This window comes from Pieris rapae, chromosome 5 (genome assembly GCF_905147795.1).
Source record: "Pieris rapae chromosome 5, ilPieRapa1.1, whole genome shotgun sequence".
Taxonomy (NCBI): domain Eukaryota; kingdom Metazoa; phylum Arthropoda; class Insecta; order Lepidoptera; family Pieridae; genus Pieris; species Pieris rapae.
In genome coordinates, this window is record NC_059513.1 from 7,912,813 (window position 1) to 7,940,049 (window position 27,237).

Consider the following 27,237-nt stretch of genomic DNA (forward strand, 5'->3'; position numbering starts at 1 on the left):
TTCAAATATTTTAGGAATGAATTGATGCAAAAGCACGTAGATTCCGGCTCGAAGGACCAAGCGTTTATAGATAATTATGTGATTTTTAACGGATGTTTTTTATATATAGCTTTAGAGTTCTATGATTTTAAATAACTTTACCTGTAATAAGATACGCGGCTCCGGAAATGGCACCTCTTCTAATAAATGTGTTATATATCTCTCAATTGGTATACTGAGAGGTTCTTTACTCAATGACAGTTCCTGCAAACATTATATAATATGTTTATTATTATGGAAATATAAACTATAGCAAAAATTCAAATGGATATCCCAAATTTGGGACACCCATTTGAAATATAAACGTAACTTTATCAAGGAAAGAACAATTTACTAGTTATAGTTTATACCTTATACTCCTTTTATTATATATATTAACGATAATCGGTAAAATCTACGAACTATACGTTATTATATAATTAACCCTATATAAACTTACTAGTATATATAACAGCCATCGTTCAAATGAATCGCTAAACGGCCATCTCGACAAAAGACAAATGCATTTATTTGCGTGCAACGAATGCGTGTTTTGAGAAACTCCAGACCTCCATCCAAGAAGCTCTTCGTGTCCTTCCATTAGTTTCGTATGCGAGTAATTCTCGTAAAATGTTACCGCTGACCCGTATACCTGAAAATAAAAATTTTAAGAAACATAACAAAGCAATGAAATTCATCCTTGACACGTCTTTGGTCAGATTTTATAAGAAAAAAATCGCACATGTACTTTTGTAGGAGAAAATGCGATACTCAAGGTTCACAATGGTTATTAAGATACATTTACTATAAGATAATTAGTAATAATATTATACAACAAATCAAAAGTTAATACGAGATTAGGGCCAATTTAATAGACAACCCAGTTTTAGCTTCATACATTGTTTGTAGGAAGAGAAAACTGTTCAGTTCACTTTAGAACAGAAATTGTTTATTATGTTTATAACGGTTTATTCGTGAATGATTTTTTTGTTGTTGTTATAATAATAAATATAATTCTGAATTGAAAAACGGTTAACCGCTAACTAGTTGTGCAGTTTTAAATAAATAATATAATTTGCCAATATTGTTGACTGTTGATGAGTGATGTGATATATTAAATTGGCTCGACTTTAATTAAATCCAATTAAAACTTTAGTTACTTTTAAAGAACAGTATACTCTAGGCTATATTTTTACTAATTACGTTCTGTTTGAAAAATATCTGAATTACCTTATCAGTAGCATCAGCAACAGTGAGGACGAACGTTGAGAAGACAGGTTTAGGTGCTGACGCAGTGTTGGGCCATAGTTCCAAGGTAGCGCCCATCGGAACACAGAATAACGGCACGGATGACGGGAACTCCATACTACGACGGTCCACTGTAGGATACCTATTAATAATTTTAACTTAAAAACTGTAGACCCTTTGTACCGAAACTATTTCATATCTGAAATCCCAATCCTGTCACGTCTGCCAAATATGCCATAACATAAAAGGGTTCTACAGTGTAAATTTGAGTCCGCCACGATATATTTAAGAACATCAAACCTAAATATAATATTACAACTTTTTACTGTATGACGTATGACATATTTGACAGCACACAAATGATATTGTGAATGATATACGCGAATTACTTCAGTCATCTTAGTGTTTCAAATCAAATCAGCTGATTTTCAAATCAGCACTTACATACATATTTCATAAATTACGCGTCATTATCGTGTGCTCACCATGGACTCCTAAACTACTTAACAAATTTCAATCAAATGTGCACACCGTGTGCAGTTTGATCTAACTTAAAAGATAGGCTACGTGTTACGATTACTGTACGTACGTCACTGAATTCCTTTTAAACGGTTGAACCAATTTGAATGATTGTTTTATATGTTTGGGTGGAGCCCTGAATGGTATAGATTCACAAATCAGCCGGCAGGTGACGCTTGAGTCGATACTTTCATACTTTGTTTAATATCCTTATCGCTTGAAATATCATGCAGGACAATTGCCTGTCGGGTCCTTTTGATAAAAAATCTTATGAAGGCAATGTTTCAACTGTCAGTTTAAGGAAAACATGAGAAAACGTTGTTTCTTAAAATTTTGACTTCAAGTGCAATTTAAGTGTTACTACTAATGTATCCCGTTAGCATTATTACATAAGCTATGTTCAAAGCCCTTCATTGTACTCGAGGGAGCTAATTGCTGACGCATCCTATGCAAGTTGAGAAAGTAAACGTTAATTAATACCACATTATCATAGTTAACACATGGCGCAAACAATTCCTCAACAAAAACAATAATTTTTCGGGAAATAGTTTTGAAAATATTTCTCATTTAAATAAGACGCACTCTTATAGAATCATTCATTTAATGTCACGCTCGCGAGCCTTTGACAATGTGTCTATATGCTATAAAGTTTGTCCCATGTTCTATATACATATATAACAAATATATGTATTTATTTTTGCGACCATTATACACATTTTTATGCGTCTATTACTTATAATGATCTCAAGCCATGAGTGATTGTAATTCAAACACCTTTTTGTCGTTATATCGTATCCATATTAACATAGATCTTTTGAAGTTAACAATTGACGATTAAAAGAAAATCTTTTTGCTCATTTACTATTTATTTAATTTTTAATTAGTGTCAGTTAACATCTCGATACTCAACTGTCAATCCCAATGGGAACATAAATAGAATGTATGCCTCATAAGAATACAATACCAATGATTTGAATAAGACTACATTGTTTAAATATGCTATACGGTCCCGCAATTAAAACGTCCAGTACTGGAATATAAATATGTCTTGCTTTTCAGTTCGGTACTCCCGAACGAAGTTGACTTAAGGTTTTTCAAGAAAAGAGCGTACCGATTCTTAAATGGTAGACAACGCACTGCGATGTGAGTGTCAATAAACGGCGGGGTATCACTTAACATCAGGTGATCCTTCTGCCCATTTGCTATTTAAAATAATGTCTCATTTAAAAATAATGTTTGTAACAAACGGCTAAATAGTTAATGCCAGCCTTTTAGATCTTTTGTTTTAAAGTTTACAATTGACTGCTTAAGATACAAAATACAACTAGCCCACTGATATTTTGCTTTGCAATAAAAACACGATAATACTATAATAATAATACATTTATGTCCGAAAAAAAAAACTAAACACGTTTTCATACATTTTATTGTGTGTAAGGAAAAGGAACTTGACCGAAATAAATTCAATTTTTTTTAAATATTCATACCATATCATATCTAAACTGTTCATAGCAGTACGATCACCTTTTACATAATATGTATTTTATATTTTTAATATTTTCTTGTTGTGTGATGTAACTGAAGTGGTTATTTTTTTTACATTAAACTTAAAGAGTACTAGGCGTCTAGCCAAAATTGGAGAACACTTTTTAACTTAAAATAATTTTATTATTTAACCTTTGCCTAAGATACCCGAACTGAATAGACTGGACCTACTGGAAAGAGATATACCTACAGGCCGATAAAAGAAAAGATGGACAGATGACATTTAAGAACTAGCGGGGAAAAACTGGATGAATATTGCTTAAGACAAAGAGAAATGGAATATGGAGGAGGCATACAATCCATACAAAAACTAGACCACTAAAAAATAAATCTAACTTAAATTTTGTTTAAAACTTACACTAACTTAACTAATAATAATTTAGGAATGTAATCTAAGCAATGGTTGTATGGATTAATAAGGTACCTGAAAACTTAAGGATCTTTTACATACCTAAATAAAACTTCCGGTTTGAAAGCTATTAGCGGCGGTCGGTTCATTGACTTCTTGTAACAGAGGAACACGTCGCTACCCATTAGTCCTGCAATTTTGTTTACTTATGATAACCTGTATTTGATCCTTATCTTTGGATCTTAGACGTATAAATCTATATTCGATTACCAATTTTTATATTGTCAAAATGTCAATTTTAAATTACAATTTGATAAAATTTCGTAATTATTTTTAATTGCTTTGGCTCGATAAGTATGTGTAAATAATTATTATACTAATAGATCTACAACTTTTTAGTTTTAAGCCTCAGATTTCTGTATAGGATTTATGATTCGTGATTATTTCTAATAGGCAAGTAGGTCTAGGGATCAACCTTTTATGCCTGACACCGTCATGTGTATTGGGTGGTCTAATAAACGCTTTCCTCGCGATGTTTTCTCCACCGTACGACCGAGCGTGCGTTTAAATGCGCACAAAGACAGAAAGTACAAACACAGCCGAGAATCGAACCCAGGGATCAGTCACATGTAGAAAACACTCCTCATAAATAACAATTTCCTATAAAAATTCAATTAAAATTTCCTTTTTTATTAGATACTTGTAATAAATTGCATATATAAAAGTTGGAAATGAATATTAGGATTTTTTTAAATTCTTAAACATCTAATAATTTACGTACCTTTATTTAAGTTCTTTCCGATCATACAAAAGGCATGGGGAGGTGTTTCCCCCCTGCTACTGACAATGACACAAATGTCCACCACGACCAGGGCATTGCAGGGAGCTGTGGGCTGAGCTCGACGATAGGTGATATAGGTTATGGCCTTGGAGTTGTTCACATTCGCCACTCTGCCACCAACGGACTTACGGACCATCTCCGCATCAGCCATGAGACGTTCTCTACCATCGTACATGACACCTGGAACCAGTCAATTTGGGTATTTGACAGACTTTCTTGACTAGCATGATTGACCCTTCATTTTTGTCAATATTTAAATTTTTGTTGGTGTTTAGGATAGTATAGCCTCAATTAAGCAATCTCAGAAGAGCGTACGAGTTGTCTTATGGCCCATCACGTTGAAGGAAATGTTTTATTTTTTAATCTATTTAGCTTTAATTTTGGTATATGTAAATTTAAAAATTATTATTAACGATATTTTGGTGAAATTTTTCTTAATAATGGCCTGTAATCGAATACGTTTAGTAACAGTCGGAACGAAGAAATTGAAAAGATTAGTGAATATCAATTAACTTTTCTAACTAATTATCTTATAACTTGTACTAAATATCATGTCTAAAACACATTTATCTACACTCTTACATGTCGTTTAACACTGAAAGCGAAGCCTTAGATTTATTACAATAATATTGATTTAAAATAAAAGCCATCAACAGCCTGTTTAAACCATCATGCTTTAAACAAATCTTTATATTGGAATTGACTTTTTAATACATCGGTGCCCGATCTTGACTGACAGTTTTAAATTGTAATTTCTGTAAAATAACGAACTCCATATTGTTTAACTATCATGCCTAAAGTGGGATTGTCCTAAAGGCGGTTTCGGCAATAGTATTTATTAATTTCGGTTAGAACTAAGGTGGTATGGTATATAAGATACCTTTGTACCTTTAAAAAGTATTTATTCGCTAAAAGTATGTACAATATAGAATGCCTACTATCAGCACGATTATTTCACATTACTCTGCATTGTGGTAAATTTTATTTGCATCTATCATGCCTGATGAACGTAAATTTTAGGTATATACAATACTAAATACTTTTAAAAATTAACCTTTCTTAATACGAATTGAGAAACCCCATGTATTTTACTTCTACTACTTCTAAATTACTTAATTTATACATACTTAATCAAAATGGTTTAACTTATTATATATATAATTAATAACTATTATATATTAACATACCATATAGAAACTAAAGTTATATACAATGTTACATTTTAAGTAAATGTACATATTGTGGGACTCTTCAAAACTTATATATCTAGTAATAATTTTTTGGTGTATTGTGTGAATTGTAGAGTATCCGAGTGTGTGTGTGAATGTATGACACATTTTAACAGCCATTATTGTGGCTGTAACTTACGAAAACTATACAGTACACAGAAGTACTTTTTATTATAGTTATTTCAATATTGAGTTATAACGATAAACTGATCTAGGCAACATCTTATAAGGTCAATAGGCATCTTTTAAAATCTGATAAATTTCAAGAGACTCGACGTGAATCGTAGTTACTGTAGCGTGACACGATATAAAAGAAACAATGACTCACCACAGCTATAGAAGCTTAAAAAGTCATTTTAGTTTTTGTGATAACAATAATTGTAGAGAAACGACGCTGTGGGCTATCGTTAAAGATTTCAAATAGATTTAGCTTAATAGAACAAGGTAATTACTTGTAATTAATTCACTTATAATTCCTTACATTACTTTATTTAAGGCAAGTCTAATTTCGTGGTCGTATGACCGACGGATTCAGGACCAGTCTTGACATAAGTAAATTCGAATAAAGTTTTTTTTCTATTTTGATATTCGATATATTTTAATTTTGCTAATGGCCTCTTGACTTAAAGATTCGTCTTACCGATATCCACCAGGGGTGCTTTATCTCGGCCACGTCGTATACATAAGAAACACACTGGTGATTGTATTGAGCCATGGTTCAAATCCGCGGGCAGACCTGTTGGTGTATACTCCAGCAACTCATAATCATGCGGCAATTTTTCATCAAGACCGGGGAATATTACGCCTGAAACAACGGGACTTTTTATTTTTTTTAATGATAAAAGCTTGCCAACGCTCGGCAAACTGATACATTGGCAAAAGAAATACAATATCAAGATTGTTTTATTAACTTAAATGATTAGTAATCTTGTGAACTGAAAGCATAATAATATGAAGAATATAATAACTATCGCCTATATAGAAGTTTAATATAGAATTAAGACTTGCTTTATTAAGTAGGTCCTATTTTAAACGGCAGTGTCCGAAGTCAAGTATCGTGTAACATGTCAAAGAATGATCTTAAAGGTTTACAATTACTAAAACGTTAAAAGGTTTCGTTTCCATTCACGGTTGTTTTAGTTTGTTGGATATTAACAAAATGACTAAAGAATACTAAAATGTAATTCTACAACGAAGTAATTTTTTGTGCCTACTGACAACGACTGTTACAATGGGTGGCGGTTCCAATGGCAATATTTTTTACTTCTAATAAATTTGAGATATTTGTTTTACAATAAGTGTTGTTTACCATTTGGTATGATAATTTGCTATAAGTATTATAAGAGTACCTAGAGTTTTTAACGCCGGCTTTTTCTCTCGGCCTACACCCTCTGTCTTCTTTGCCGATTAATAGGGATGTGTGCGACACAAATTGAATGACGTGGATACGTCTATCTTATATTCCTTAATAAACATTTTTTAAATATTTTTTTGTTATCTTGATATTTTTTTATTTCATTTTAGTCAAATTTGTCTGCATTTTCGTTAATTTCTTTAAGAGATATTTTTATGCAGGGTTTTGCAACTACGAAGCAAGCAATCATTAAGAAAATTATATATTTAAAGTTCCTATCAATGACCTAGTAAAGAAGGAAAATATTGTATGAGGGCTCGTTACCCTGAGAATTCCTTTATCAATCCAATGACCTTATCTGAGGTTCATTCAAACTAACGCACAGACTACCAATAAACGTAATAAATATGAATCATTGAGGGGTCAATCAATAATGACCTTTTGTTCACGTAGTAAGTACCAGACAATAATGTAAGGCGATACGAAATTTTTATTTTTTAAATAAATAATAAAGGAAATATAAAACATACATATTCATGTTATATGCAAGTTTGAAGTTCTTAATATGTTAATAAATTTATTTTAAAGTTTTATATCTATAGTTCTTGCAGCGAGCCTGTTTTTTTATAAAGAACTTCATTGAAAAACACTATCGCTCATTGATTTTCATCATAGACCACTATTAGTATCCTCATTTCCCGCATGTTCAACCCACGATTTTAATAAAACAATTGACCTACTCTGTGCTCAATCAAGGAAATAAAAATATCATTTGCAATATTCTCAACCTTGCATCTAAATATACATATTACCTATTATGAGATTGTTAAGAAGATCGGAAGAAACCTTACAACCGATGTAGCGTATTAAATCGTTTTACTGTTACATTATCTGAATTCAATAAGACAAAAATTCCCTTTTTTTAATAAAATGTGAAGTTACGTTTAGTTCCCGGAAATCGAATAACTGATTAACACTTTAACGCGTAATATTTCCGGAATGCCTTGCCAGTGGCGAGATAAGTGATAGCTTGATGATCTTATGTTCCAAAATAAACATATTTTTTTAAGAATATAATAAACGCATGTCTATATACAAACATACAATTAATTGTAATATATTAGTATTAAAAGTATAGCATTTGATTTTCTGATTTTATAGTAACAGTCACTTAAAGGTATGATAACGGCCCAAGACTTGTTTGACAACTTTTTATACTTGCACCTTATAGGCTGGGACATCCAATAAGTAAGACAAGGTCCCTGACCGTTTTATAATATTACATGGTAATATACAGCTATGGGTAACACAACTCTTAATACATAATTAGTTGCTTGATATATGAACTAAAGTAAGAAATGGCAAATTTTTATTATATGATTATATCATATTAATATGGACCTTTTCAATTAATAATTCATTTATAATAATATATATATCATAATAAATCAAATAATAATTAATAGGTTATTAGCAAATATAGCAAATTAAATAAAATGGAAACAGAAGGGTTTTTTAAATCATAGTAACATGAAGCATTAAAAATGTATTTTCTTTTAAATGTAGATGAAAATTTGAGGCTTTACAAGATATTGTCATAAATATTTATGACTATAATAACAAATATTAACCAAAATAATCACAATTATTTTAAGAAATAGATATCATAATATTTCTCTTATTCAGTTCATATTATTTAATGTTTTATTTATGGATATCATATAATGTCACTTCTTAAACCTGCTCACTAACAAACTAATATTAAATGATCTACAATTTAATATTCATATTAATAAGTAGCAAACCATGCTAGTGATCATATTACTAACCACAGTCAATCATGATTTCTGTAAATTGATATGATCTTAAGTTATGTATTCTTTGCTTAATCAAATATGTATCATAATAAAATTATGAAGTTATATTATTAATGATTTAGGATTATCTGGATTATATGTCTTTAAATATTTTAAGAAACAAATGAAAGTTTCAAGGAGCTTTTACTGAAGCAGCTACTAAGATTAAAATTAATGAATTGTTTATATTTTACCAAAAAGCAATATGTTTAGAAATAATTAAATTTATCTTTTCTTGATTTTTAGATGATGGCTTAAAATAATTTAAGTAAAAATGGAAAAGCAATTTTTACTTACTTATTATTACTGAAAATTGCTTTTCCACTACTTTAAAAGATTTTATATATGTAATTTGCATCCTAAACATGAACATCATCAGTGTATAATTAATTATAATTAACCATAAATACAATGAACATTACCAAATGTGACCTAGAGAATAAATTATGCATATACTATGTCAACTGAATTGCATATTTCCTCATTTAAGTACCTAAATCTGTACACAATAGCAAGAATAAGTAATATGTGCATACCAATATCAGTGATGGGTGCTTTAGTACTATATCCCTTCAAGTGTCCAGAATCAGAATCATCAAGTACTTCTGGTTCCTCAGGGAGGCCAGCAACCACGAAATAGTCAGCTACTCTTCGCTCATCCATTTCTGTTAGTTTCAATAAGTTTTAACCTGCAGATTGTTTCCATACAAAATCGAGTCCAGAAAAATCCATCAAAAATACATAACCTAAGCTATTATCGTTAAATTTTCCAATTTGGTAAATCGATAAATCGAATCTCTCCAAAAACTTCTTACGAATACTTACTATAATATTTTTTTTAACACAAGTTTACTAGAAAAAGGGAAATGTTATCAAGTCATTTTGGTAAACTTTATCAACATGGCCTTATTGTGTTGCGTAAAAATTATAATTTTCAGCTTCATAATTTTCCTGTCATTATTGTGATGGATTTTAGACTTCGTATTTATTTTAATACACAAGTCACTGCGAACTTCACAAAACTCACAAATTATACACATCCACAAACATGAAACATCGAAATAAATTGAGATTTTATAATGAATTGTGACAATGAACACACTGATTCCGTCAATTTACGTTCTTGAGTTCTACCACCTAAAATTATTATACTTTATACTTCACTCTGACAATTGACATCGGATCAAGGCGTCTTCCGATTAAAATTCAATGAGTTTATAGTTCAACACACGAAAAACATTTATTAATTTATTTGTCTCTACACCTTAGATAGCTGTGACCTTAAAAGAAAAAATTGAAGTTGTCGTAAGCTGTGTATATAACAGTGTACGATAATTTCATAGCTACGTACGATGTACGATGGTACTCGACTATCGTACGCAGATTGTACGATAATTTCCGATCTCATGAAAAATTTGATGATTACACAGATAGCCCTATAATAATAACAGTTTTTTAGTGTTAGTGCCATCTATTGCCTCATTGTTTTATTAGGATCACATGCCGTTGCTTCATGGCGCAATCCTTTTATTGGTTGTTACTGTTGTTCAATTCGAATTATAAATTCGAAATGTTGGCACGTGCATCACACTCGAAGTGCCCTCGTCCAATCCCCGCTCAGGTCTTGCCATACGTCGAATATTTAGTTTGAATTATTATTTTTTCAATTTAAAAAACACAAATTTACAAGATTTAAACTATAAATCATTTCCAACATATTATTGTCACGTTTTATATGATTTTTAAAAGTATTTTATCCATTTTCCTGACTTGTACGATAATTTTTAGCCATGTACGATAATTTTTCGGCCCTGGTACGATAATTGCCTGGCTTCAGGTTGTGAACACTGGTATATAATACTGCCTTCACCATACACGAGCCACGAGGCCCATGCCCAGGTGCCCCCACTCTCAGAGGGCCCTGAAGGACCGACAATTTTCTCACACATTTATTCTCAAAACATTTTTGCCAGGTCACAGCTCACACATACACATTACATACAGTGTTTCACTAATGAGTAATCTTATCAGAAGGTATTTACAACGCCACTATATCGATAGCTGCGCCTATTCCTAATGTACTAATTCATAATATTTCCGAACGCATCCAAATTCCAACCTACTTCACTAAGTACACCATCTTGTGAAAAATAAATCACTTGAAGATTTTACGAAAGATTCACGAAGCATAAATTATCCAAAATTAAGGAATAATTATCCTTATTATAATATAATATATCCTTATTAATATATTTAATATTAATAAGGATCGTAAAATATTGAAAAATACTTGGGATGCTTAGAAATAAAGCAGCCCAAACAATTGTTTTGATTTTATCACATTATTTTAATTGTGACGATCAAATTCACTAATTTGACTTAGGTATAAACTTTTCTTGCTGTTTACATACAACACTGCGGAAATCGTGGAAAAGGATGTACATCATATTCATCGGCAAATATTTGTTATTAATTGAATGGGACAGCAAGTTTTGAAGCCATTGTCAAATAACTTAAATCAGCGTAGTACTACTCTATTAGCGAAGATTCTACGCCAGATCGATCCCACGTTGACCAACTGACTTTCAAAGTTAAATACGTAAAAGATGGACAGCCTATTGAGATGAACAAAATGCGCAATATATAGCAGATAACATTTAAAACTTTTTTGAAAGACTTGGTATTTCAATGAAAGATTGTCACGGGCCGAGCGCGGTCAACGCATATTTGATGTCTGGAATGTCTGTTCTATTCAATCAATAACAATGTTTTTCGCTAAATTAAGTAGGTGTTCGGTCTGTATAATGTGTTACTGAAGCAGTAACATTCTTCGAATTTTTACAAACATTCTCGGCTTCCACAAAACGATGGAAAATTGTGACAGAGCAATTAAGTGCAAATATAGAGACTTCAGGAGAAGACTTTTTTGGTAACTAGATGGTCTACACGCGCCACTGCTGTTATAATTAATGTTTTGCAAAACGCTAATTTAAATATTTCTGAAGCATTGTCTTCATCGCCAGGGACATCAATCAACCAGGTCTCCTGGTTACACTGGCCGGGCAAGTATTTCTCGGGCAGTTGTCGATGAGTCCCGGAACAAACTTGTGTCTGAAGTCGAAACTCTACTACGTGGAGTCTCTAACTGGGGCAGACTAAACCTAGTCCAATTTAAACCCAAGAAGACACAAGTTTGCGCGTTTTCCTCTAAAAAAACACTCCTCTTTTAGAAATCACTCTTCTTAAAGCCACAGCCAGCATTGGAATACTGGGCGATGACATATCGAACGACGTTTAGTTTCGCGGTCACTTGGAGGGAAAGGCTAAATTAGCCTCCAAAAAGCTCGGTGTGCTCAGCCAGGTGAGACGGTACTTCATTCGGACCACCGCTTGCAACTATAAAAAGCGCGAATTCGGCCTCACATGGAGTACTGTTCTCACCTCTGGGTGGTTGCTCCCCAGTACCAGCTCCTTCCTCTTGACCGTATTCAACGAAGAGCGGTTCGAATCGTTGACGACCAAACTCTTTCCGAGCGGCTTGATCCTTTGGCGTTGCGTAGAGATGTTGGGTCACTCTGCATCTTCTACCGCATTTACAATGGAGAGTGTTCAGAGGAGTTGTTCGGATTAATACCTGCAGCTGAGTTTCATCATCAGACGTCGAGGCAGAATACGAAATTCCACCCGTATCACCTCGACGTCCACGGCTCCACAACTGCGCGTTTTTCTAGGCAGTTTTTGCCGCGCACCACCACTTTGTGTAACCAGCTGCCCACTGAAGTATTTCCGAACCAGTTCGACTAAGGGTCCTTCAAGAAAAGAGCGTACCAATTGACCTGGCATTGAGAGTGACCATGGGCGGCGGTATCACTTAACATCAAGTGAGCTTCCTGCCCGTTTGCCCCCTGTTCTATAGATCATATTTTATCATGACGAATTTAATGCATATTAGCTCAAAACATAATGTTTTCATTTGACCAATGTTTAAAAAACGTAACAAAGCTATCACCGGATTAAGAATATCTCAACCTTATATAACCTAATAAAATCAGATAAATTGGAAGAAACTTTTCTTAAAGTAGAAATTGCTACAAGAATACCTTTTCCATTGCCTAATGGTTACAATTATTGTAGTGGAGTGTTATCATTTTTGCTGCTTAAGAGAAAAAATAATGTTACAAGAACGACTGAGTAATTTGTCAATTATGTGTATAGAAAGTAATATCTATCAAAATATTTACTTTAAGGATAAATTAGAAAAATCCAGAAATCCTGAAAGAAACCACTATTGTAATCGTAACAAAAAAAAAACTAGCAGCATTTTCATATCATTAATAATAATAATAATTTCTTAATTTAATATTATATAATACTTATACCTGTAATAAATGGTCATGCTTAGTAAACATATGTTATTATAATTCATACTTTCAAAAGGGCCCCAGCCTTGTATAAGATGGCCCTGTAAACAGTATATAGTCTATTATTTACAAAAAATTTAGAATCAGTTGTGATTCTAGATACATTACTATTATAATATTTTGGGTAGGTACTTAAAAAAATCAAACTAATTAATAAATCAATAAAAATATATTCAAACATCAATAATAACTTCTTTTTGTGCTTTTGTTGATGGAGCAAATGCATCAGTGCTTTCAATCATATCAACTGTATTACTAATTTGTGCTGCAGATAAAAGCAGCCCAATAGCACCCTCTAACTCACATACACGTTTACATACATCAATTTCACAATTTAACTCATCTTGCATGGCTTTATATAGAATTTTTGTTTGTGTTGTCAACAGTGATATTCTGCTTTCAAACACATCAACAAATACATTGGCAGCATCAATTATTGTTCTACAAAATCTAGTTTCACCAAGATTTTTCTTAAAAAATCTAAGGAGTGCTCCTATTGACTTTTCTTCTAAACCATCCATAGCTACATGTAATACTTTTCTTCTGAGTAATTCCTGAAGCAGAGCAATTGTTTTTTCTGGAAATTTTGTAGCAATATATGGTTTTAGAACTATCTTTAAAGCTTGTGTAAACTCCATTTTTCTTAAATGTTTGTCTGCCTCTGATTCTGTCTTTACTTTTGATTTAGTAACTACAGTGTCCACTGGAGAAATAAGAATGTGATCAGGAGCAAATTTGAATAGTCCTTTATTTTCATTAGATGCTTGCACAGGCTGATCTCGTTTTCTTATTGATATGACACCATCTATCATGCCTACTGCTAAAACATCATCATTTTCTGAAATACCCATACTTAAAACTGCATTTGGAAAATCAATATTATGAACCACTTTAAAAGTGGATATATCATATATTTTAACATGTCTATCTAATGAAGCAGATACCAATCTGCTGTTGTTGCTTGCAAGTCTTATAGTTGTTACAGTTTTATGATGCTGGGAAATATTAGCTAACAGTTTACCGCCATTGAATAAATCCCATACTTTTATTTCTGTACCTCCTGCACTGACAAAAATACCACCAGATGGTAAAAACAATGTTGATTCAACTGGACTACCATGATTGACACTTAATATTGTTTCATTACATCTGCAGTCATAAAGTTTTACTACATGGTCATAGCCACCAGACAAAATTATATCAGGAGATAAAGGACTTGCTGCTCCAGCTCTTATGTAATCTGAATGTTCAGAAAAAGTGGCAAGTTTTTCTTCTGTAGCAATATCCCAAAGGCATACAGATTTGTCATCTGAGAAACTAAGTACTTTTACTTGATCCTTTGTAAAAAATGTTCTATGAACCTAAAAAAAAGGTTTATTAATTATATTATAACATAAAATAATTAAAAATAATAATATCAGAATACAAGTCTTTAACACATTAGTTTAAATATACACAAAATATTGATACACTCTGACCTTTTAGGCACGATTCAGAGTGGAGGTTTTGGTTTATATATAACTCTGATATGTCACAAATATTTGATTTTGACATATAAGGCTAACTTTTTGAACTAAGTATCCATGTAATAATTGTGACTTACTGGTGCTGTATGGCCTGTAAAGAGTCTAAGAACATTTTTAGACTGAACATCAAACAATTTTACAGCTGCTTCTTCACTACCACAAACTAAAAGCCTGCCATCATTTCTGAAGGAGGCTCCATATGCACCTTCTTTAAACTTTGATATATTTTTTGCTACCACTTTTGTGATTGGATCATATATCTGAAAAGTAATATATAATAATATTATTATTACATACATAATAAATAATAATCTATATCTATTTTAATTTGTTTAAATTGTAATTATTAGTTGTATGCCAGGAAATTTTGTATTGCCATTTGTGTCGAATATATTTGCATAAATGGTAATGAAGGTACATAAATCAAACAAATGTGATGTATATATAAAAGAAAAATGCTGGATACTTTACCTGGATTCTTACAGAACATGTTGCAGCAAAATAATGTGGCTCTACTGGACTAAAATCAATGTAATCTATTGCACCAAATTCTTTAACTAGTACTGGTAACTAAAACAAAAGAGAAAAATAAAATATAATAAGTATATGGATAGAAGATACATTGCAATTCATCTAAATTAATAGTTAAATACCCCAAGCTTTTTCCAATAAATAACGTCTTTGGTGGTTACAGACGCCGGCTTTTGGAAGACTGATTTATTAATTTTCTTAAAAGGATATGATATATGAGCCATAGTTGGAACGAATGAATTTTGTTAATGCTTCTATGTACAACCATAAAAGTATTATTATTATAATTGAGACAAAACAAGAAACATAATACTTTGTCACACTTTGTTTTTTCTATTTATTCATCAATTCCCAACACGTGTTTTTGGCAATTTACTTCTTTTAACTTTTTTCTTTTCTTTTTTTTTATATAATTTGTCCTTAGTACCAAACAGTCTTGGACGAATCACGAAAGGGTTGAAGTCTATAATTTTGGTACATGTACTTGCTGTACATAATATAGTACAAATATTTTATGTTATATATTATTGTATTGAGATAGAGACACGCATATAATATATTATAAATATTAATAAGTCTAAAAAATATTAAATATATTTAGTCTTATATATCTGTTTGCGCTACAAATCACAGTTCGTCGGTCATATGTCAGACGTCAGTACTCAGGTGACATTTACCAATACGAACTATTATTGTAAGAAAAGTCGGATATTATTGTTGAATTTTAAAGTAAGACTAAAATCTTTTAGTTGAAAAAAACAACAGAAATGTTTAAGTTATTTAGTCGACATGGTCGTCGAAGTAGTATTATTAACATGTTTTGTGACAAAAAAATTGAGGTTAGAAAAGCAAGGATTTACTACTTTTATTCCTCGACTGGATCAGTAAGATATGCTTCCACTGATGGAGATGCAGTAAAAATAACTAATATTGCAGAAAATATCCCCGAACCTCCGCCTGTACCAGATCCTGCTATATTTGAACAAGTGACTGAAACAATTCAATCTTTAGCTGCTAATGGAGAACCCACTTTTGCTAGTCAGGGACTTGGTGGATGGGGACCAGTAGGAATAGTACAAAACTGTTTAGAATATGTACATGTTTCTCTTGATGTGCCATGGTGGGGAGCAATACTTATGGGAACAATACTAGTCCGAGTTATTATGTTTCCTCTAGTAATAATGTCACAAAGAAACACTGCTGTCATGAATAATCATTTACCAGAAATACAGACTTTACAGTTAAAAATGACACAAGCCCGTCAAACAGGAAATCAACTAGAATCTGCCCGATATGCTCAGGAGATGATGTTGTATATGAAAGAAAAAGGTTTGAATCCTTTAAAAAATCTCCTTGTGCCAATAGCCCAGGCGCCATTGTTTATATCATTCTTTGTAGGACTTAGGGGTATGGCAAATTGTCCAGTCGAAAGTATGATGCATGGAGGAATGTGGTGGTTTACTGACTTAACGGTTCCTGATCAATTCTTTATACTTCCTTTAATTACAAGTGCAACTATGTGGGTAACTATAGAGTTAGGTGTAGATGGTGGAAGACTAGATGCACAGAATATGCAACTAATGAGGTATTTTCTGCGTGCAATACCCCTAATAATGATTCCATTTACAATCAATTTTCCGGGTGCAATCCTTATCTACTGGTGCTCAAGTAATTTCATTTCTCTATGTCAAGTTGGATTTTTAAAAATACCAGCTGTGAGAGAATACTTTAGGATACCTCAGTTAGTTAAGCACAATCCTGATGCTCTGCCTATTAAGAAGAAGGGGTTTGTAGCTGGAGCTAAAGACTCATGGACAAACATTAAGTTATCAAGAGACTTAGCTGATAGACAAAGGGTAGATGAAATGATTTTTACAAAGGCGGGCAAAGGACCATTGCAAAAAACATATAAGTTTGATCCAACTAAATTTACAAAGGTAGAAGCAAAATCAAAATAAGTTGTAGTATAATAATAGTATTAGATATTGTATTGTATTAATAAAATTCTTGTTTAATGGAACTAGTTTAATTAAAATCCTTTATTGTAATGTTTCAAATATTTATAAAATAAAAACATAGACTTACTTATATTACATAAATACTATAATAGGAAGTTATAACAGAGTAGATATTTTTTTGAAAAATATTAAGATTAAAAAAAACTACTTTATTTTGAAATTAAAAAAAAAAACATTATATTTTATTGCATATCCCATGTAAAGTGTTCAGAGAGTTTTGTTCTTAAACATGAATCAAATTTTAACTGGATTGTGTTAGCTTACATTAGAGTGTTTTATACTGTGTAATTTTCGCCTATTTAAATATGTACAACAACCATACATATGTAACATACCATTAAAAGTCTGTTGCTGGCCTTGTTCAAAACAAGACTTGGTCAAATTTGAGTACTATAAAATGGATAAAAATAAGTAATTTACTATATAATTTATTAATGTACAGTATAGTTTGTAAGGAAAATCAAATGAATTATGACGAAATGTAAAACATATTTACAACGGAATAAGATGTAATATAAAAATTTATAATTTTGTACCTGAACATTATAGATACAAAATATACATAAAAAAATTGTTACCTCTGGGCAACCCTTTAATTACATCATCTGAAATATTCTATAATAAACTCAACCATCACTTTAATGACGTAGGTATTTATTTAAAAGTTATTTCAAATTGTGAGTCGTGACATAGACCTAAAATTTTAATTAGCCCCTTGAGTTAAAATTCCCGACCTACTTTCGCTTTTCCCGGGCTGTGTATTTACTTTTCGTATTTAATTTCATGCTGTAGTGGCTTAGTAAGTAGGCAGCTTTTGTTCAAATTCGTCTGATTCATCTTGATGTGGCGCTGTGGGAGTATTATTTATGAAGCAAAATATTTGCATTTTCACATTAAATGTTAGGAAGCTAAGTATTAATTAACATAATAACAATTAAATATACTTAGAGTAGAGCGAACTGAAAATATCAATACTGCGGGCATGTTTGGTCGGAAATAATAATGAAAGGGAACCATCGTGTCTCGAACAAAGCAAGAATCTCAAAGGCAGAATACTTAGGACGCAATTACAGATGTCGAGGGTACAACTTTATTAACCCTGTAGGGAACAATCTCGAACTACCCATTGTAATTCAATTTTAATAATACTCTCTTCGTTAAATAAAGGAGTCAAAACAATTTTATGTTTAAGAAATGATAGCAGACTTAAGTGAAGAATTATACGACACGATAATCTTATTTGCATTTCTTTATTACTAATAAACAAATCAACATAATTCCACGCGTCCTTAGCAGTAGATCAAATGCGGTATGTCGGCTCGTTTGCGATGCTACTTTTGATCCAGAGAAAAAAAAATGTTTCGCAGCCACAGTAGGCCGATCTAATTGCTTTTGAGTGCCTGAATTAACAAAATAATTGAACTGCAAACACACACTATTGTACAAGAGTTAGGTCCAATTTTATAAAATATTTAATCTATCTATAAATGTACCATCTAATTGCAAGCAATAAAGATATATAACTTGAAAATAGCCTTTATTTCAATAGTCCTATAACATTATTTTGTAACGCAGGTACACCTAAGACTTAAGGCTCATTGTCGGAACTTTAAAGGATTTGTCCAAACCCCTCAATTTGAGCGCCTGCTGCGAACATTTTCTCTGAAACACGAGTATTATTTCTAACTTTATTGCCAGAATGTATCATTTTTGCGACTAAAAGTTTCATTGTATTCACTTATATCATATGAGTATGATTTATAGATCATAAGTAGTAAATAAGTATTTTCCCGACTGAATTGAGTAGGTATAATATTTTATTTTATACCAGTTAGGGCCTACAACTTGAGTTTCAGCTTTACGGATAGATAAGTAGGTATTTAAATTAAACTACGACAGTTATAAACAGGAATTTATTACATAATTAAGAAAACCTTATATATCTTAAAATATATATATACCCTTAAAATTAAAAAAATGGCAAGGTATTTTATGAGTCTGATGGATAAAATGATATCGGCTATTGCCTCTTCTAATGAAGCACTATTTAGGCGCAGTGGTTCATGAGATTATTGTTATAAACAAGGGAGGGTGGGGGCAGGATGGTCTCAGAATACGAAGAATAACTTGTGCGTCAACCTTCGGGTGCTGAGCGTCCCGATCCCTGAATAGATTCAGGCAAGACAACCTACAAGACATAATTTAAAGCAACTATTTGTGTTGTGTTAGTATGCGATAAGAATATGGTATAATAACAATGAGAGCAAAAAACCTTTTCCTGTTATTTAACAACGGAAAAATAATCCTTTATATCATTCATAAAAACACATATTTATAACAGGCGACATCCCTAACTATCTCGTATTTGAGCACGTCCGTGATTTGTTCTGACCCTGTAATAACGAACCGGTCCCAGATATTATCTATATCGTTATGAATATTGGGAGTGGGCAATACACTAGCAGTTTATTGGTTAATTACGATCGTGGTAAGGCAACATCTCGGGTGCCTTCGTCCTTTGATCTCTACTTAGTGTAATTGACATATTGTTAGAATGTAACATGCCAAGGTAGACAAAATAGGATTATTACCTCGATAAAATAGCTAAGATGAATGTAGCTACCAAATTGACAGTAGTCAATGTAGATTATTATATAAATTTGAACAGTACTAAGATTACGTTTGTCTGAACGTTTCAGTACCATTAACAATAAAAACATTGATTCGAAAAAGAAAATGTTTAATTTCTTGTCTTACACTTATACAAAATTACAATACGTCAACAGCATTTCTGTATCAGTTACATTTTTCTAAGGCAAGTTAGATTACAGTAGAGGGTACTAGAACTGACTGGCGTCCAGGAATCGAATGGCGTATTACACGTTACTAAGCCACTGAGGTATTATATACATTAAAGTTATTATTAATTCTTCACGATAGACATTTCATAAAGCAAGCGCTTCTATAGTGTTGTAATTATGTTATCTAGATATTTACTAAATTGGTGCTATTGAAGCGGTGAAGTAAAATGACTAGTGTACCGCAGGAGACACGCAAACGACTCCATTTGTCTGAAAGCAGTCGTTTGCTAAAATAAATTATCTTCAGGGGAGTTGCTAACTGTGAGCGAGATCTGAACATACGTAATCACTCTTCGAACGGCAAACTATTTTCATTATTTGTTTGAAGTTCTTTTCTTTGAAAGAATTTAATTTATAGTTTAAGAATATATAAACAATATTAGTGCACTAGAATACGCTGAGACCTACAGTTCCTGACTCGTGCATATTTATAAAATTAAAAATTATATCCATAAAACAAATATTTTAATCAATTTTTTGATATCATTTCAAAAAGCTATATACAATTGTTTTCAAATTCCTTTAGTGTTTTCATTAAAAAAATCAGCGAAGCGTAGCAAATACAATTTTTAACTACGAAAGTCGATAATTTTATAGTCTATTGCACATTTAGACGTCTGCCAGCAACCTATTGGTTTAATCCTAATGCATGATATTAGATAAAATAGGGTATATAATTATATTGGGTGCTTTTACGTTTTAGGTATATTTATTTATGAATAATACATAATAATAGATAATTTGAGTCAAATAAGTTAGGAACATATTCGATAAGTGATATTTCAGGGATAATTAATCTCAAACAAGGAAAATAACAAACCGCCATATTCTATTGTTATACAGGTAAACTATAATGGAAAAATAACATACTAAGGTAAAGGTTCTTAGAATATATAATATGGGTTATTTAACATAACTATATATAACCTGTACATGAACATAAACTTATTTACACTCAAACCAGTTACCAGACTAATAAAATTAATTAATTATACCAAACCACCAAACATGATCCGATAAGATTTTTGATAGAAAAGGGCAAACTGGCAAAAAGCTCACAATGTCCCAGCATTATTCTGGGCTCGCAGTGTCTTACTGCTTACGAATTTGTGTAACAGCTTAATTATACAAAAAAATATTATACAAAATCTAGTCGTAACAGATGATAAACAATAAATAAATAAAAACTCTTTAACATTTTATGCGTTGAGTGCATGCAAGCTCGCGCCACCCTGGCGGCTGACAAGTAAGTAATGTAGGAGTTCCGTTCTGCAGAAAATTCGCCGAGAAATGCTACCCTTAAAAGCTACTCCTTTAAGGTTTCACGTACAAATACGCGCTTGTATACAGTAAGTAGCTTTAATTCCGTGAATTCAATGTTTATTTTCGTCTTGCTAAACTTAAAAACAGCAGCACTGTTAGCCTAGAAATTATAAGGTACTATTCTTGACTCTAAGTCGTGCGATTGAACCCAGTGTGTAATAATTTTTTACTGTAAAGGAAATAAATCGTGTTATCGCTATACACTGATGCTGATCTCAACGCACACATTTTATGAATATTGATATAAGAATATGATCAATGTAGACAAGAGGAACAGAAAAGTGGAGCAAGAGATTGCTAAACTGGTGCCTTTAGGATACACAAAGCTAGCTCTAGGATAAACAAAGACGAGGAAGACAATTTAGAAAGTGTTTACATTATGGCAACAGCAGGTGGACGAGGGCGGTTTGTTGAGTACTTGTTGAACTCATAGGATATTATGTGGAGAAAAAAATCATCACTTATAGAAAAAAAAACATTTTTTGTTGTCTATGTCGAACTGCCTTTGGAGGAGGCCTTTGCTAAAAAGGGCACAAGATACCCAAAAATAATGGTTTTATAAAATGTAAATGTGTATAAGTGTAAAAGTATCTGAAAAGAAGGCTCTTATTATTATTATTATCATTGAATGACATGTATCGGCACAATTTAGCACTTCTATATATCTGTTTATTTATTATCGATTCAGTAGTTTTTAGTAAATAACGAGTGTCATACCAACAGATATAATTACGAGGACATAAGTGCCTTTTTGAGGGTCTGAAGACGAAGCATTCACGAAACACTGGATCTACGTCGTGCAGGTTTTAATAAACCATAAACAATTAATAACACTTTTGTTTTTTATATTTTCTTGATTTAAATTGTAGAATGAGCCAAAGATCTCTGACTCGCTGATCTTTACCGAACGTGTACAACTGAATACGTAGTCATCCTTATTTGTATTCTACATTTCAGTAAATAAATATTTTTCCAAGTGTTCTCGAATACAAATTAGTCTGCCGATGCAATATCCAAGAGTGATGTGACGTTTTGAGCGTTTCAGCATTGAAACGTTAGGAATTTTTCATTTTGAAATGATTATGTTGCTTCCAATATTCTTTAGGGAGACGTATTCTAGACGCGTTTACTGTTCACATTTAATTTAATTTCCTGTTTCATGTTTTGAAATCGTTGAAACAACTTGTTTATTGTTTTAAACACTCGGTTAACCAACCATGTTTGTTGTTTGTTTTTGTCAGTTGCTAATGTTAGGTATCATCTGAGGGCTAAAATTGCAGCCGATATAAAAAAAATTGTTGGCAGTAAAATTTTAATTCATTCTGTTAAGGTACTTTTTGCTACTGTTAAGTAGAACCAGAAAACTGTTGCTTTTCCGACAGTATCTTTTAGGTATTAGAAGAGGAAAAGCATACATATGTCGCGGCTTTAAAGAAGGTGCTTTAAAAGACTGCTAACGCATTCGCGAACTTTAAGTTATAGTGAGTGTCACAGGGCGACCGGGCGAGGTATCTCTTGCAGTACTCTGATCCAGATTTATATCATGGTTTTTATAAAAAAAAATCAAGTTCAATAGTATTTTTCCTATCTTAATTTCAATGAATTTTCTAGTTACAAATCAAGGTAAGCACTACATACGAGTCCTAGTATAGATAAGTTATTTTTACACTAAAGAAGTACGAGTATGTCTGTTATAGAGAAAATATGTTTTTGTAATGTTATTAATATACGTAGATGAATCTCAGCCCTGACACCTAAAATCTAATGAAAGGGTGAAAACCCACTAAATATCTAAGGTTTTTGAAGCCTCTGCTACTTTATAATTTTTCTTCATTGTTCTTCTTAGTTTATATGTAGGGTTCAAGACATAGGGTTATGGTTTACATATGAATTTGACTCTTCGAATTGTATCAATCTTTAAATGCACCTTTAGTCATATTCATATACATATATTTAGTTTATATTCTGTTTCTAATCTTAAGTATTTGATTTTCCTCGTTTTTACTACTTATTTGAGACCGTAAATAAAATAAAATCTGGAATTCGTATTACAATAACTCTCAACAGGATTTTTATCGGAAATCTATGCAAAAATAGTAGGATTTTGCAAATGAATAGCTGGGTAACTAACTAGCGACATGTATAGGTTTGAAATATAGCAATGAAAGCCACCTGGGAGCGACAAATGCATACATTCATCATGGCCCGCTATAATAGCCATACTGAGTCATAAACGGAAAATGTGAAAATATTTGACTTCTGTTTAAGAATAGATTAGGTTATATTTAATAGTCAAAATACGGAGTATATATATCCTTATACCTTAAACATAATGATTATAAATTTATGTCACATTTTAAATAAAAAAAATATATAAAATTATATCAGTTTTATGTACCCATAAATAGTCGCGTTACTCTGTAAAACTGATTTCAATAAAATTTGAGGAATTATTTCTCAATTTTTTGCTAGCATTGGCACTTAACGCAGTTACCTACACATAAAGGACTGTATTCACTTTAATTAGTAATTAGTGCAGTTGATTAGTTGTCTGCGTAGTTACGTGATTAGAAGTAAGTTCTATTTTTTTAAGAGTGAACTGCGAGTAGCCACGCACTCACTCGCAGCGTCAAAACATGTCATGTTATTTATTCAACAGAGCCACTTAACAAGAATTGGACTCTACTTGCACTACTCATCCTCAATTACTAATCACTTGCACTAATCATATATCCGGTATTCAGGCCTCTACTACGTCTCGACGAAACCCAAGTTCGACGTAATATTCTGTGAAGCCTTTCACAATCACGCTGAAAGTTACGTGGGCCTATTGGTTTCTGGTCTAAAAATACTCAGTAACTCTCAATAGCGATTCCACCGACAGCGACCGACCCCGCATCAATATTTTGTATCACTCAATTTAAAGGTTGCGGACTCAACGCAACGCAGATTGATAGTACTATATCGAATTTGCATAGAAAAACTACAAACTATTGTGGAGTTACAGAGAGTTACTGATTTAACTGTAAAGTGTACCCTGGAAGCTAATTCGCAAAATCTAAAGTATATATTCAAAGACCCTCGAGTTCTTTCAGGTACAGAACAAGCTAAACGTTGAATTGAATTTCAGCTGCGCAGCGGGATTACGTTAGTACATCTAAATACTTTTGTTAGGTACCGCGACGGACAATTCTTAACAAGGACTGAGAAAAAATAAAGAAAAACTCAGGACCGTCGTACAATTATTTAATGAATTCGCAATTTGCATACTGACGTCACTTTGAGAGGATACTTCTAGAGTTGTTATTTATTCTCAACACGGGAACGAGACTTTTTTTATTATACAGGATTGCCATAAAAGGCAGCCATTACTCGGCAGCCAATGGACATCTATTTAAATGGGTATGTTACCAGGCGGAAGGAGTAGGCTTTTTTTTAATATTGGTCGATACTCCTAGAGGAGTTCTCGACTGAGAGCTTATTCGGCAGCGCACCTGAATAATATGGCTAATATAGTTAGGTTTGGCTAACTCGACGAGTCACAGTAAAAATATAATGTTAAACGGCTGTAGTTTAATAAAGATCATTATTTTAATTTAGTGTAAACCCTGCAATTATATATTATTAGCATATTTATTTACGGCAGCCATTGTTATTTGTCAGGTAACAATTCTTATCTTCTTACAGTGTCATCTTCTCCAGTCATGTATCATGGCTACTTCAATTTCGGATGCCGCGCTTCTTAATGACTTCGTGCTATGATCAAACTCTGTATCCAAGACGCGTGTCTGTAGATAGAGCTTTTATAACCTGCCACTTTGCCTTGGATTAGTTGGAGGAGCCTGAGCTTTGTAACTTTTGTCTCAAATATTTAAGTTCCTTTTTCTTAACTAATAAGCACTTCTTTGTTTTGTATTTCGGCGAACACAATAATAATTTTGTTTATTTTTCATAAATTGATATAAGAAACGTAGATAGAATATTTAAATGTTTCATATTTATTAACCAACCGCTACTATAAGCCATAAACAATTTTTTATAAATACTTATCTGCTGAATATTCCGCCAGGATCGCTTAGGAAATAATCGTTTATAAAGAGCACGTTTATAAATAAAAGTAATGAATCAACATTTGTCGGGTCAGCTAGTTTTACATAAAGTTTAAAGCATATAGGCTTGCTGTTTAAGTCGAAACAACTCTATATGATATATCATCCTTGACACAAAAATCGTGATGTAATTGCGTTCTTGTCTACTGTTGGTGTCCCTTTTGTTCCATCTTAAATTAAAGACTATTGACCTTAACTTTTTCCTTTGTCCGCGCCTCCCTCCGCACTATTAGTAACTTTAGAAGTAGTTCTCTGAAGTAATTAGAAGGAATGCTTCCGTAAACGAGCATCGTCTGTACTTTTTATCTGAATTTACAGTGAGGTGTTTCTTTTAAACGGAAATACTTTGAACTTAGTACCTTTGCACAGTGAATAGAAATTGCAAGGCTAAAACACGAAGGTGTAATAAGTAAAGGCTTTTACTAGTGTTCCTTATCACATAAAAACCATTCGCAAATGGCACGTGAAATTGAAAAGACAGATTGTCATCTTGGCATCTCTAAGTTTAGGTATTTTTTTTGTATTTAACCACTTCGATTTGTTTTGTTTTTGCTGCTTTGTTTTTGAAAAAAGGCAATTTAAAATTAGCCAAGTGGTAAATTTAAACTTGCATATGCATTTCTATTGTCATATTAATAATATTAAATTGGTTTAATACGATATAAAAATCCAAGAAAAACCTTATTCAACGTATAAATACAGTCTAAAAACATGTAGAAATGTTCTACGTGATCCAATTTTTCATAGCTATCTTTTAATAGCGAGCGTATATAAATATTTAGTTTTTTCCTTTGGAATACGTAGTTGAAATATAGTGGAACACTGAAGGCAATCTATTTCGATGTTCTATAGTCAATTTAATTCGATTCGTAGTGATCAGTATAGCGATTCCTATGTACATATTTAAGGAAGAAAAAAATTTGGCTACACAATCAATTCAGTAATTCCTTATAGTAATATTTTTATGCAAAAATAGAGAGATTCTCATTGAACATTCACTTCAATTTTAAATTTCAGAAATTCTCTATTTCGTTACACAAAAATGTATAGTGGGACATATCCAGTCGTTTTGCTTTTTTTAAAACTTATTAAACAGATATCACTAAAGTTGTAATGTTTCGAAAGGTCAACTTAATCGAGCCATGAAGAAACTATGTAATCTTTAGATCAGATTTGCACTTATGACATACCTAGATTGAAGATAGTGCATAATAGCATAGAATTAATGGGATTAATAGAAGCCAATAGACTTAAAGAAACTAAATAGTTGTTATGACTTAAAATAAATGGGGTAGCACCGACAACAAAAGAATGGACGGCAAGCATTCACAATAGGAACATTAGTCATGTTAAAATTTAGAAGCAAAAGACAAAACTATGGCGCTTTTCGCTTGTTGGTGATTGGTCGATTGGTTGAATCCGCGACTCGATCCGACGTTTTTTTTGACTAATCCCTTAATAATTTTGATTCTGACTTTTCTAGAGATTT

General features: G+C 32.1%; 3 protein-coding genes across 7 annotated transcripts in view; 1 reads left to right on the top strand and 2 right to left on the bottom strand.

The window, feature by feature from the left end:
- LOC111004258 (DENN domain-containing protein Crag) overlaps positions 1–10,069 on the bottom strand; it is a 28,558-nt gene extending 18,489 nt beyond the window's left edge. For 4 of the 5 annotated variants that reach the window (XM_045628189.1, XM_045628187.1, XM_045628188.1 and 1 more), the window contains exons 1-8: positions 9,785–10,069; positions 9,496–9,648; positions 6,390–6,554; positions 4,461–4,700; positions 3,782–3,869; positions 1,249–1,408; positions 479–670; positions 142–243 (exon numbers count right to left, since the gene is read on the bottom strand). In XM_045628189.1, coding sequence (XP_045484145.1) covers positions 142–243; positions 479–670; positions 1,249–1,408; positions 3,782–3,869; positions 4,461–4,700; positions 6,390–6,554; positions 9,496–9,622 — 1,074 coding nt within the window. In that variant the 5' untranslated portion in view covers positions 9,623–9,648; positions 9,785–10,069. The remainder of the gene's footprint in view (positions 1–141; positions 244–478; positions 671–1,248; positions 1,409–3,781; positions 3,870–4,460; positions 4,701–6,389; positions 6,555–9,495; positions 9,649–9,784) is intronic. The other variant, XM_045628186.1, reaches the window with a different exon arrangement.
- Positions 10,070–13,534: 3,465 nt separating this feature from the next.
- On the bottom strand, positions 13,535–15,819 carry LOC110998803 (U3 small nucleolar RNA-associated protein 15 homolog). Its single transcript, XM_022267588.2, has 4 exons — positions 15,560–15,819; positions 15,378–15,476; positions 14,984–15,166; positions 13,535–14,741 (listed from the first exon to the last, which is right to left on the bottom strand). Exons 1-4 carry the CDS (start codon positions 15,659–15,661, stop codon positions 13,554–13,556), a joined length of 1,572 nt encoding a protein of 523 aa, XP_022123280.2. The 5' UTR covers positions 15,662–15,819; the 3' UTR covers positions 13,535–13,553.
- Positions 15,820–16,090: 271 nt separating this feature from the next.
- On the top strand, positions 16,091–17,453 carry LOC110998802 (mitochondrial inner membrane protein OXA1L). Its single transcript, XM_022267586.2, has one exon. The coding sequence runs from the start codon at positions 16,205–16,207 to the stop codon at positions 17,393–17,395; it is 1,191 nt and encodes a 396-aa protein (XP_022123278.1). The 5' UTR covers positions 16,091–16,204; the 3' UTR covers positions 17,396–17,453.
- Positions 17,454–27,237: the final 9,784 nt, after the last annotated feature.

Excerpts from the sequence above, each read along its gene's own strand:
- LOC110998803 (XM_022267588.2), bottom strand. The coding sequence starts at position 15,661 with ATGGCTCATATATCATATCCTTTTAAGAAAATTAATAAATCAGTCTTC. Across the intron at positions 15,477-15,559 it reads TTTATTGGAAAAAGCTTGGG|TTACCAGTACTAGTTAAAGA; the intron begins GTATTTAACTAT and ends CTTTTGTTTTAG. Across the intron at positions 14,742-14,983 it reads TTACAGGCCATACAGCACCA|GTTCATAGAACATTTTTTAC; the intron begins GTAAGTCACAAT and ends CCTTTTTTTTAG.
- LOC110998802 (XM_022267586.2), top strand. The coding sequence starts at position 16,205 with ATGTTTAAGTTATTTAGTCGACATGGTCGTCGAAGTAGTATTATTAAC.